Source organism: Mycteria americana, chromosome 4 (genome assembly GCF_035582795.1).
Source record: "Mycteria americana isolate JAX WOST 10 ecotype Jacksonville Zoo and Gardens chromosome 4, USCA_MyAme_1.0, whole genome shotgun sequence".
NCBI lineage: Eukaryota > Metazoa > Chordata > Aves > Ciconiiformes > Ciconiidae > Mycteria > Mycteria americana.
Window position 1 is genome coordinate 9,917,076 of NC_134368.1, and position 12,917 is coordinate 9,929,992.

General features: G+C 47.4%; 1 protein-coding gene across 3 annotated transcripts in view; it reads left to right on the forward strand.

Annotated features, from left to right (window-relative positions):
• Window positions 1-10,613, forward strand: part of FGFR3 (fibroblast growth factor receptor 3) — a 56,606-nt gene extending 45,993 nt beyond the window's left edge. For 2 of the 3 annotated variants that reach the window (XM_075499594.1, XM_075499595.1), the window contains exons 9-18: window positions 827-1,014; window positions 1,896-2,044; window positions 2,135-2,256; window positions 3,534-3,644; window positions 3,816-4,006; window positions 5,404-5,526; window positions 7,145-7,215; window positions 8,649-8,786; window positions 9,279-9,384; window positions 9,470-10,613. In XM_075499594.1, the coding sequence (XP_075355709.1) occupies window positions 827-1,014; window positions 1,896-2,044; window positions 2,135-2,256; window positions 3,534-3,644; window positions 3,816-4,006; window positions 5,404-5,526; window positions 7,145-7,215; window positions 8,649-8,786; window positions 9,279-9,384; window positions 9,470-9,634 (1,364 nt within the window). In that variant the 3' untranslated portion in view covers window positions 9,635-10,613. The remainder of the gene's footprint in view (window positions 1-826; window positions 1,015-1,895; window positions 2,045-2,134; window positions 2,257-3,533; window positions 3,645-3,815; window positions 4,007-5,403; window positions 5,527-7,144; window positions 7,216-8,648; window positions 8,787-9,278; window positions 9,385-9,469) is intronic. The other variant, XM_075499596.1, reaches the window with a different exon arrangement.
• The last annotated feature ends 2,304 nt before the right edge of the window (window positions 10,614-12,917 follow it).

The window sequence follows — 12,917 nt, forward strand, 5'->3', positions numbered from 1 at the left end:
CTAAACCCACCGGCATGACTTCATTATAAAGTTTCCCACTGCTGACTGTTCCTCTGACGCCAGCACGCCTTTGGGGGACAGAAAACCAGTCCCACCGTGGCTCCTTCCTCTGGTCTATGTGCCTGTCCTGAAAGGAACAAGGGGAGAAACACCGCTGAGCTTTGCTGGTCCCAAAAAAGTCTTGCTCGCAGGTAGCCACTGCTGATGGGCTCATGCCATCACCCTCTGGCTCAGCCACCTCTCTGGGCCGGACCTTCCAGCCTCTTCCCAGCAGAACTAAGTTTTCATGAAATAATTATGCCGATTGCTCTCATGCCGCTTTTTCTCTGTGTGATGCCTTGCCCCTGGGTGCCCTTCGAGCCCCTTGGTCCCTCAGGGCAGGCACTGGTCCAGTGGAAGTCTTTGCTGGAGAAGCCAAATCAGCAAAGCGCAGCAAACCACAGTCCTGCAGCCTTTGCACATGCGAGGCATCCAGCTACGTGTGCGGGTGTGTGGGGAAAGCAAGACCTGGGTCAGAGGGACAGCACAGACACGTGAAGATACCTTCAGCCTGGAGCAGTGGTTTTCAACCTGTGGCCTGAAGGCTCTTAGAAACCCCAGGGTTGCATCAAAGGGCAAATTACCCAAAAAAAGGCAAACTGAACTAATGTTTTAGCTACAGCCGCAGGTGGAAAACCACTGGCCTAGGAGAGTCCCCTCACTGAAGTCACTCAGAAAATTGGCGTAGATGAGCAAGTCCTCCCCAAATTCCTTGTGCTGCATGTGTGTAGTTACGTGCGGGCAGCTGCCCACCCCGTCCTGACTGCCGTCTCTTGTCACCCCGCAGCGGAGGAGCTCATGGAAATGGATGATTCGGGCTCAGTGTACGCTGGCATTCTCAGTTACGGCACTGGCTTTGTTCTCTTCATCCTCGTGCTGGTCATTGTGATTATCTGCAGGATGAAAATGCCAAACAAAAAAGCCATGAACACCCCCACTGTACAGAAAGTCTCCAAATTTCCACTCAAGAGACAGGTAACAGAAAGTAGATACAAGATTCCTATTCCCCCCTATGGTCATCCCTCTTCCCCCCCGCCCCCCCCTTGAAATTTTCTGTCTAGGTGAGAAGCTCTGCCAGAAGAATGTTGCCCGAGTGACACAGCTGGCTGCAGTCGAGGAGTTTAACCCCTCTTACTCGTTTGTTTCTGGGCCCGTGGAGCAGGAGCTGGCGGCAGCTGACTCTGGTTCACGAGCAGCTCTTTCTGTCGCCCTTGTCCGGGAGGGGCTGGCAGCGCAGCCGGGGATGCCACAGAAAGCACAGCTTGCAGGGGAACAGTTTAGTCCAGACTCCCTAGTGAAGCAGGGATTTGGGGAGCGAGGGCACGTTTAATTGTGCTCAGTCCTGCTTTCACAGAGGTCACTGGTGACTTGAACCAATTCTCATGGAGGTGGGAGAGGGTCCTCTTTCTCCATGCAGTTAGAGATGCTCTGCCGCGTGTAATTGCAGAGGGGCGGGAGCAAAAGGCACCATGTAAAACCACGTAGTGAAGGATACGGATTTCACGGGTTTGGCTGCAAGCTCGTGGTGGGCATTTACAGGGCCAGAACAGGAGAAGTCACTCCATAGCCTGTACACGCTGTGGAGATGCACACAGAGCAACTGAACAGAGTATACCTCCTGCCTGCTGGAGGGCACTGGCTGACCTGTCCCTCCTTTCCACCAGCTAAAAACCTGACCACAGGTGCCTACATCAGTGCATTTCTGCAAGGGTGGGGGAAGGGGTGGGTGGGATTGAGTTCCCATTTAGAAAGGTGTCAGTGGGCAAAGGTGGCTCAAACCCCCTCAGTGGTCCATCTCGGGCACTGCCTTCCATAGCAATACGGTTGGCAATAACACTTCATTTGCTCTACCCAAGCAGGTGTCGTTGGAGTCCAACTCTTCCATGAATTCCAACACGCCCCTGGTCCGGATCACACGTCTCTCCTCCAGCGACGGGCCGATGCTGGCCAACGTCTCTGAGCTGGAACTGCCTCCTGATCCCAAGTGGGAATTGGCACGCTCTCGGTCAGTCAACCCGCGGGTCAGGGTCCCCTTGCCTCCCGAGAGCGTCACCACCCGGTACCCACTAACGCGCCTGCTTGTTCCTCCCTCCAGCCTGACCTTGGGGAAGCCTCTCGGCGAGGGGTGTTTTGGCCAAGTGGTGATGGCAGAAGCGATTGGGATTGATAAGGACAAGCCAAACAAGGCCATCACGGTTGCTGTCAAGATGTTAAAAGGTACGGGGAGTCCACAGAGGGCAGAACAGCGTATTGCAGAACAGCATATTGCGCTGGGATTTCCTCTCCTTCCCTCTCTTTTAAGTCTTTTATACAAGCAGAGACAACAGAAGAAAGCAAGAACAGCCTTTCTTCCCCTTCACGCACATAGCCTGGGGGTGAGGGCTGTCTCCTGGGAGAGCACGTAAAAGTGCCAATCCCGTAAAAGTGCAAATCCCGTCAGGAAGAGGGAATGGGAATTAACCCAGTCGTCTGCCAAGGGGTAACAGCATCCCTGAGAAGAAGGGGAACCCCCTTCACTTCTAGCCAGCTCTGTGAATCAGCCCGCTCCTTGCTTCTCCCGTAACCAGCGCTGCCAGTTCTAGCAAAAGCTTTATGCAACAAGCTCAGGTGGAGTTTGCAGAAATTCCATTGACAAACTCCTTCTTGAGGAGTTTCTTCGTTGAAGAAACTCAATCCCAAACTCCTGAGAGGTTAAAGGGAGGCCAAAAATGAGGGAGTCACTGGGCCCCTTTGGCTCGGTCTCTGTTTCCCATCCTTCCCCCGTGCACAGTGACCACAGACAAAATCACCCTGAGGAGTTCAGCTGGAGCAAGCGGGGCGGGTGCTCCAACAGTGAGCAGCGCGGGTTTGAGGTTACACAGGGTAACATCTTTAAAGAAAATCAGATTTCTCAACAGAAAAGGATTCGTTTAATTTACATTTCCTTCAGTCCATTCTGAAGTTGGTTTTTGGAAGCAGGAACATTTCCATCTTTCCAAACCAAAGCACTAATTTGGGGAGGTTTTCCCCCATTTTTTCTACTTGTGTAGAAAATAGGGGGGAGTTTTTCTACTTTTGCAGAAAAATTACAGCTTTCCATGCAAAAACTATGTTCCTTCCCCTAGTCCCTCTCCCAGCTCTGACCCTCCCCCGATATTAACTCATTGCCCCTGGAGATGAGGGAGGGAAACAATCAGAAATGGAACATGGCGTCAGGCACCAAAACTGACTTTTTTTTCTTATCATGATGAAACAGAAGAAGAAAGGTTTTATTGATTTCCGTATGAACATTTCTATCTATCTGTTTGGTTTTTCTTCTTGAACACATACTCTCTTTTTTTTGAGATAGTATTTTTTGTTTTTATTTTGATTCTTCTTCCCAGCTGCCATATTTTGAGTACTGTTTCCCTATCAATCAAAGCCCCACGTGGCTACGCAGCAGTTGTATTAACTACTTCACAAAACACTTATTTTCTTCCTGACATCTTTTTGCTTTCCTCTCTTGCTTTCTCCAGATGATGCCACAGACAAGGACCTTTCCGACCTGGTCTCTGAGATGGAAATGATGAAAATGATTGGGAAGCACAAAAACATTATTAACCTCCTCGGTGCCTGCACGCAGGACGGTACGTAGCCCAGTGCTCGCAGGGCCGGGGGAGGCTCAGGTTTGACTGTCCCTTCTGTGTAATTACTCACTGGCTGCCCAAAATGTCCCAGATGAGATTTCGGTGGTCAGCCTACCCCCAGGCAGTGCATGCTGTTCCTCCGCTGGATGCTGATGGTGCTCTTGCTTGCAGGACCGCTCTATGTGTTGGTGGAATACGCGTCGAAGGGGAACTTGCGGGAATACCTCAGGGCACGTCGCCCACCTGGCATGGACTATTCCTTCGACACCTGCAAGCTGCCGGAGGAGCAGTTGACATTTAAAGACCTGGTTTCCTGCGCCTACCAGGTGGCTCGTGGCATGGAGTACTTGGCATCTCAGAAAGTGAGTTGAGAAGCCTCATTTGGTAGGAGTGTCAGTCAGACCCGTGCGTTCAAAGGCGTGCAGTGCTCTGTGTGTGTGCGGGACAACTCAGGCAAAGCGTTGCAGGCTTCTCCCTTTAGAGACCAGATTTTTCAGTACGAAGTATCTTGGGTTTTTTGTAGAAGGCTTCAGCCGTACGCAGAAGTTCCCATATGCCGGCTGCATCCATGAGCCACGCAGCTGCACAGCCCTCGCTGTCATCTGCAGGCCTGTTAGCATCCCCAAAATGCATACAAAAGCACAAGCAACCCAGACCGTGGTGCAGTTCCTCAGCAACTCAACCCCTACCGCTCGGCGAGGTAACCGGACTTTCAGATGTGCGATCCTGAGGCTCAGGCAGCAGTGGTCAGGGTGAGCGTCACACCAAGTTGTGAGCTTCCACCGTGGGAGACGTTACTTTAGACAACAGTCAGGAGCTGCGTGCGCCCCTGTCCCCCTCATCTCCCTTCCGAGATCGCTAAAGATGCGGAGCACCTACGAGGAAGCTGAGATCCTGGGCGTAGCGCGTGTTTGCCTCTGTCACCGGCTCGGTGAGGAGCAGAGCTGGCCATGGATTTGGCTCGATGCATGGCCATGCCCGGGATGCTCCCTGGGGAGCATTTTGCTGCTGCGGCTGCTGCGTTTGCTTACATCATACCCTGGGATTAGTCCTGATTTACCCTGACATCAGGAGGTGGTGAATCAGGCTTTGGGTTCAGGAAGCTCTGCACCAGCCAGCGTGACCTCTTTTTTGCGGGCAGGGAGCACTGTGGCAAGAGCAAGTTCAGCTTCAGGTGTCAGATGTGTTTGTCCTGTGACTGCAGTTCTCAGGGTGGATGGTTTGTGGTGGCTTTAAACTCCCTTTCTGCACGGTGCAGACTAATTTAGCTTCTTTTTCAGCTAACAACTGTGATGTTGGGGGTTGGACTAGATGACCTTTAAAGGTCCCTTCCAACCCAAGCCATTCTGTGATTCTGTGTATTTTGGATGTATTAGGGATATCTTAATCTGAGGAATTTTTTTTCCTGCGAAGACGAGCCTGCACTCCTCTTCCTGGAGGAAGCAGGGCAGAAAGACAGCTTCACGTCCCAGTAGGCACCCACAGAAGAGGAGGGTTGGCTTTCTCATCTGTGCATCCCCTTTGGAGAGAAAAGACGCGTGGCTGTGTCAGCACTGAGGCTGCCGATTAGGTGTTGCTAAGAGGTGGCTCCCACCGAGCATGCATGATGGGGCAGTGACACAGAAAGAGAGGAGTTAAGCACTGCCCACAGCTTTATGAGCTTGGGAGTCAATGAAAGCTTATAAACCACACGGTGCTGTTGGTTCCAGGCGCAGGCAGCAAACAAGCCCTTATTTATTGACTCGCTCACCTTTCACAGTGCATTCATCGCGACTTGGCAGCCAGGAACGTGTTAGTCACTGAAGACAATGTGATGAAAATAGCTGATTTTGGCCTCGCTAGAGACGTTCACAACATCGACTATTACAAGAAAACCACCAATGTAAGTACAGAGCTGCCAGGCATGTGCAGTTCTCCTTCTGGCAGGGAATTCGGCCATCCCTGCAGCAAGTGGCCCTTGTCCCACATCTCCCTTTCTAGAGAGGCTTAGGAGGAAGAAATCTGCCGGTGGCCTCACCCCGTGAGGGGCTATAGATAGGATGGCCCCAGGAGTCCACCCACCATCCATTTTCTTCCTGACAGATACTGCTGGTGCTAGCAGCCGGTTGAGAGATCTTGGCCCTGGCCAGGAGGCTCTAGACTAAGAGAAAGCAAGGTTTTTACCAAAGGGGAATGGAGCCCTTTCCAGTCTGCTCCACTACTGTTCATAAAGATCCCAAGGAGCCCATTTCTGTCCCACCAGAGCCCTTGACAGAGGAATGTCACTTTTGTATACCTGGAGCTTCCTGGCTTTCATGCATTCCTCTCTCCTTTTTACAACTGAGCTCCTTGGCTCCACCACCAAGGGTGAGAAGATGGTCCCAGACAAGGGCTGAGTCCCAAAGTCGTTTATATTTTCTGTAGAGATATATTTACAAGTGAAGGGCTGGAGAGAAGACCTGTATCTTGGTTCAGAGCCCTGCGGCAATGTTGAGCTCTGAGCAAAAGCTGCCACTACAACAGAGTGCAGAGGTGGCAGGGGAAGAGGTTGAGGGTATTGCAGAACCTGAGGGCTTTGCGACTGCAGGGGGTCTAAATGTCCAGGCAGTCCTGCGAAGGCCACCATGCCTATACTGATCCTTTCCAATATCATATCAGAAATCTTTCTTAATTGCCAGGATTTCTTAATCATAAATTAATAAAAATTCTTGGGAATTTTAATCACAGACCAGATGGATTTTCCCTGTTTGAGCTGTGTTGGACAGCTGAGAGCATAATCTCATTTGTGCATCCTACCTATGTCCCATCTCTAGTTGTCTCCCCCAGTGAGACCGTGGGGCAGGAGAGGACAAAGCCCTCCCATAGCCAAATTATGCCTCAGACATGAAACAGTCCTTTCTGACTCTCTCCAGGAGCCAAGCAAAGCCCAAAAGAATTATGATTAATCCAGTGTTTATTTCTCATATGTGACAGCCCATGTTTATGACTCTGATGTAGGATGTTCCCCTGGAAAGCTGGGATCACGCCTCCTCATTTAGCCTCCAGCGGGATCCGGATTTGATTCTTAGAGGATCTGGCCCTCGCCTTCAGTCTTGGAAGTTTCCCTTCAAGTTCAGCCTAAGCAGGGTTTGGACTTGGAGTCAAACTGCTTCTTCCAGCCAAAGAGATGGAAAGTGTTTTCCCATGCTCTGCTGCAGAGCTTGCTGCGCTTATGAGCAATGGATGCTGTTCCCCTGCAAAGATTTAGATGCTCTGATATGTTAAACCTGCCTTGGCAGTGAAACACGGTCCTCTACAGAGAGCATTTACTGCTCTCTGAAAAGATTGTCAGCGAAGATCCAGGGATCAAATGCTCTAATCTGTTTATATGTGGCCACTACTGCTTTGCCCAGTGACCGGGAAGGCAGATGTGGTTGTTAATGAAAATGTTTCAAACTGGATTAGAAAAGAAGATTCAGATGGTGCCGTTGTGGCTGGGGGAATATGCTGATGGGATGTTCCCATTGTCTTCCTAATTACAGGGTCGGCTGCCTGTGAAATGGATGGCTCCAGAAGCATTGTTTGACCGGGTCTATACTCACCAGAGCGATGTGTAAGCATACCCGCACTTTTAAAAAAAATTAAAATGACGGGGAAATCAACACCTATAGTATCTTAAAGACAGACGTACTGCTAAGCACGAGCAGGGCTCGTTCACTGCCGGGGCGCCCGGGGACGCAAAAGCAAATGAATCGATTCCAAGCTGCAGCTTTGCACACCTGGTTTTATTTTACCGTTATCTAGTTGCTTTCATCTGAGGATGTCTAGTGAGCTGCTGAAAAATTATTGGGAGGCAGGCAGGCAAGTACTCCTTGTCCAGTTTATAGATGAGGAGATCCATGCTGCAGTCAGAAAAATTTGTGCAAAAAAACCTCCATGCAAAAAAATTACCCTCGGCTTCCTCCATGCTTTGCCCCAGACAGTTACGCTTCAGTCGAGTACGTGGGATGGGCTTGAAATATTCTGTCTGCCGTTAGTAGAGCTGATCAGAGAATATTCAACAAATATATTCTCGGATTGATTTTGCAGCTTCATTTATTTGCCTTTATTTTTCTTAATCCTGTCTTGTCTGGTTTGGTGCCTCTGCACAGTCAGCAAACAGCAGAGCCCGCCTTACGTGTAAAGCTGTATCACATCTGAACTTTGCAAGGACTGAAGTAGCTCAGCATGCATACCGGCTTTTTTATTTCAATATTTGGTCGATAATGGCATTTTTACAGTAATTCAGCAGGCAGCCTGCCTCAAGGCTCACCGCTTGCAATTGGACAAATGAATCTTTCTGTTTCTGTATTTTTCACATACTTTGGCTTTTATTGATCTTAAATCATAGTTTCCATGCTTAGGTAATGCTGCAGCAGGCATGACAGATAAATCAAAGCTAGGGAACGGGAGAGCGAGCGTGCGTGGAAGCGAAACACACAGATAATCCCTGTTTTTAAAAAGAAGACGAAGAAGGCAAAAGATATTTTTGAAAAAGAGGACTTTTAACCAGAGCACAGCTGCAGGAGTGGAGTGTGTAACATTAGTGCTCTGCTGATTTTTGTTGGGGTATTTTTCTCCCAGCTTGGCCAGTGAAATGAGTGTTGTAACAAGCAAGTTTTGGTATCAGCTTGCACAATTAGTGGCCTGTGGTTCCAAGCCTGCAATTCAGTGAAGCTGTGCATGAATAATTTGATTTGTTCCATTCAGTGGAGCTGGTGGAAGACCTAACAAAGAGCTGGGGGTAATAGATGGGCTGTCACCTATCTGATTAAATGCTCATTTCAATTTCAGACTTGGTGCCTGGGATTTCTTTGCTATTGAGTTGGATCAGCAGAGATCTCCAAGTAACTAGTAAAAATGGCCTAGGCAATTAGTCATGCTATTGATGACTTTGTTAGCTATGCATGGCTGCACAGAAATAAAGCCGAGCGGGGGGGAGGGGATATGGGGGGAGCTTGGAAAAAAAAACTCATTGAATTTTAAAGATCTTTCTTTGGTTTCCAGCTGGTCTTTTGGAGTGCTACTATGGGAGATCTTCACTTTGGGAGGGTCTCCATACCCGGGAATTCCCGTTGAGGAACTCTTCAAACTCTTGAAGGAAGGCCATCGGATGGACAAACCCGCAAACTGCACCCATGATTTGTGAGTGTGTGGTGGGGGTGACCTTCTTGCCCCGCTCCCCCTTCCCTCTGCGGCCAAATGCCACCCCAGGCCATGGTTCAGGCCAGTGGGACATCCCTGCCGTAAGATGGTGGAGCTGGCAGTGGGTAGGTTTACCCACCCCGACACATTTCAGCTCAGTCCATGGCTCATTTGGTCGGTCTTTAGATGAGAGTGCAGAGGAGAGTGCAGGTCTTTAGGCCAGAGCTGCATCTTTAGATGAGAGTTCATCTTTAGAACGGTTCCTCCTCCTGCTTCAAGAGCGCCGACACACATGAGGAGATCAATAGTGAGGAGCATGGCTCCACAAAACCCTCCTTCTCCTTCCCCAAGCTGGCCACATGCCAAAGCCACCATGGCTGAAGTTGCGTTGGCCATAGCCGTTCTCTCAGGCGATTTGGGGGTGGGTGGGCAGGCGGGTGGGCGCCGCTTAGCCCCACCACGGGTGACGGTCCCCTCTCCTGTCTCATGCAGGTACATGATCATGCGGGAGTGCTGGCACGCCATCCCCTCGCAGCGGCCCACCTTCAAGCAGCTGGTGGAAGACCTGGACAGGGTCCTCACCGTGACATCCACCGATGTGAGTGTGGTAGGGTGGGTGCGGGGAGAGGTTGCTCGGTCCCCGGTGGGGTCACCCAGCGTTGATGGGTCTGTCGCCCTGGCAGGAGTACCTGGACCTCTCAGTGCCCTTCGAGCAGTACTCGCCGGCCGGCCAGGACACTCACAGCACCTGCTCCTCGGGGGACGACTCGGTCTTTGCACATGACCTGCTGCCCGACGAGCCCTGCCTGCCCAAGCACCCTCCCTGCAACGGCGTCATCCGGACGTGAGGACACCCCAGGCAGATGGACGGATGGACAGGTGGACAGCGTGCCCACGGAGGCGCGAGGGTGGGGCGCCGAGGACAAAACCGTAGTGAAGGATCTTCCAGTGGAACTGCGTGGTGGTGCCTGGAGATTTGTGGTGTTGTCAAGCTGTTCAGGGTAAAAAAAAAAATACTAACTTTTTTTTTTTGGTTTTTGTTTTGTTTTGTTTTGTTTTCCCTGTTTGCTGTATAAAAAGTCAAGAAGCACTGTTTGGCCTGAAGGAACTAATCTATTGCCAAGATGATCTATCATATATGATTTTTTTTTTGGTTTATTTTTCATTTTTTGGGTTTTTTTTTTTTTACTAAGCAGAATGTTGAACCTGGGGGGCGCTGACCTCCCAGCCTCCACGCTTGCGTTTCGAGTGCCAGAGTAGCCGTTCTGTGCCTGCAATACGAAGAAGAGAAAAAAAAAATCTTCCTTTTTTAAAAAAAAAAAAACCACAAACAAAAAAAAGTGTAAAGAATGTAGAAATTCTTTGCTTATGCAATCTGTACATGAACCTTTTTGGTGGAGCTGAAAAGCCACGTTGCCTGCAGGGATTCATATATTTATAAAAATATCTATATTTTTGTTGTCGTCGTTTTTATAGCTTCATGATCGTATTACCCAGCTACATAGAAGGAATCCGTTTTGGAAGAAGAAAAAAAAAAAATAAGTAAAATGCAAATCATCATGGAGAAAGGAAAAAAAAATGATAAAAAGCGACAGTCATCTGAAACGGCGGCGCTTTGGCCAGGCTCGGCAGCTCCCGGCTCTTGCACTGGGCTGGGAGCGATGGGGCCGCGCTGAGGCGGGAGCAGACCCCGGGGACGGGCAGGGACCCGGTGGTGGCCACGGGGTCCCTGGGGAGGAGAGCATCACCCGTCCGACAGCGGCGGGGGACCTGGCTCCTGGGTGCCCACACCGTATCTCAAGCCACATCCTGACCTTTGGGAACAGCCGTTCGGGGGGGTGGGGGGGGGTAAAATCTCGCTTTTTGGGGTTTGCATAGTTTTGCTTGCCAAGGGTGAGTGAGAGGGGAGCAGCTCCTCCATCCACCCCTCGACGCCAGCGGTTTGGCTCCATCTACACGCAGTGACTCGGAGAAAGAAGTTACGGGTACCTGTAGGCAAGAGCCTTTAACTTATATCAAAAAGGTTTATTCCAGAGAATCTGTGTATATATCTATAAATATATCCTGTATATATATAAATAAATATATTAAAAAAAAAAAGAATGTATAATACTAATGCAACATAAAGCAGTACTGAGAGAGTCTCAAAATACGAGCATTGCAATCTAGGATATACTGATCTGGGCGAAAGAAAAGATTGTTTGTTTGTTTGTTTGTTTGTTTTATATCTTCACAGTTTTGTTTTAAAAATTGTACCTTAACATGTATATTTGTAAAGTTATTTATAGACATTAACATATCTGTTCATCGGTTTAAATAGCGTAGCGTTACTGTAAACTTTAAATTTCACCAAGTTTAAGGGTGGGGTTTTTTAACTTATTAAAAATGGAGAAAAAATATATTAATCAAGTTTTTCTTTTGTGTTTATGGGAAATATTGAAAGAATGTATAGGTGTACAGTCCTTTAACAAATTACATTTAATGTTATATATATATATATACATATATATATATATGTATTCATTAAAAAAAATATTAGTTTATCCTGGATTGCAGTGAGCAAAAGTAAGTTTATTTTTTACTACATCACCAGTGGTTAAAACCAAACAAATAGCAGCAGAGAGATGATTTTTACATATTTCAGAAAAACAGGGCCAAGAATTCTTCCATCAGTTTAACCACTGTGCATTAAGGGGGCGTGGGTGTTTATTTTTCTATTTTCAAATGAAGGTATTCTTTGTGGTCGATTTAATAACAAGTATGCAGCAAAGCAAAATGTTGACTTTGGATGATGCGGGGTAATTTTTTTTCCCCTTTGCCAGTACCGTTGTATTTAGGGCTTCAGAAATGCCATGTGAGCAAAATAGCAAGAGGAGTGACAGTGTTCGCAGGAGAGGTGCAATGACTGCGTATTTCTTTTGCATCTAACTCACTGGAAAATGCCAGTGATGCCTGTTTCTCTGCGTTTCAAATGCTGTGCTATTTTCTTCCTCCATGTCGGATAGCTGTTTAAAAGCACAGGAGTGAACTAGGGAATTTTAGCACGGATCAAGCTGACAAGGGGGGGAGATTGGGGCTGGGGGGTTGTGGGTTGGTTTTTTTTTTTTGTCCAGAAGACTTTATCTACTACCACGAAGAGGCAAGGCAAATTGCATCCTGAATTCTTTCGTTCCATTTTTCTCTGGTGCATATTACATATCATTGTTTCAGAATAACAGGATGACAGCATCTCATTTTAAGATTTATTTTTTTTTCTTCTTAGAGCCACAAAATCCTTATCCTAAAATAAATAATTTATAGTTTGAGGTTATTTCAATGGAAGTTTGAGAAGGTAGATTTCTATAGATTTTTGTTTTGTTTTGTTGGAATAAAAAAGAATTTTTTGGTATTTTCTTACAAATGTCTGCTAATTGTGTACATTCCAAGTACTCGAAGCGTTGAGTTTTCCTGTACTGAAAAAAGAAAATGTACAAAACTGTGCATGATTTCAAATGTTACTAGATATTATAAATATATATATAATTTATTGAGTTTTTACAAGATGTATCTGTTGTAGACTTGTTGACTTTAACATTTCTTATTCAATGCTTATATAGTTTTATAGCCTGGACTATTATCTTTAAAAGCTTAAAAAAATTAAAAATTCCAATTTTGTTACATTTTATACTGTTGATGTTACAATCCACAGGTTTGCATAGTGTGATTTTTTCAATGAGCAACTCTGTTCAGTTTATTTTAATACTGTATTTTTGTGCCTGACAGCTGCAGCTGTCAAAGGTGTGAGATGAACACTAAATAAAACTATTCTGCTTTTGTTAACATGGCAAACTTACTTTTACAAAAAAAAAATAAACAAGTTGTTAAATTTTGGGGTTTATTCCCAGTTGTGAGGGTCCTTTGCAAAACCAAGTCTTCTAGGCTCTGGGATTTGTAGTGCCAGGAGGGTTTATTTTTTACAGTGCTGCTTTGCAAGTCCTGGCCAACACAGGTTTTATATTCGTAATAAATTTATAACAATTTTGGATCAAGGGCAGTATTATTTATTTGTTAGTGGGTATATTTATATCCACGCAAGCCGTTGTGCGCATGCAGGTATTTAACCCCCGCTCTCATATGGGATTAAGCATATAG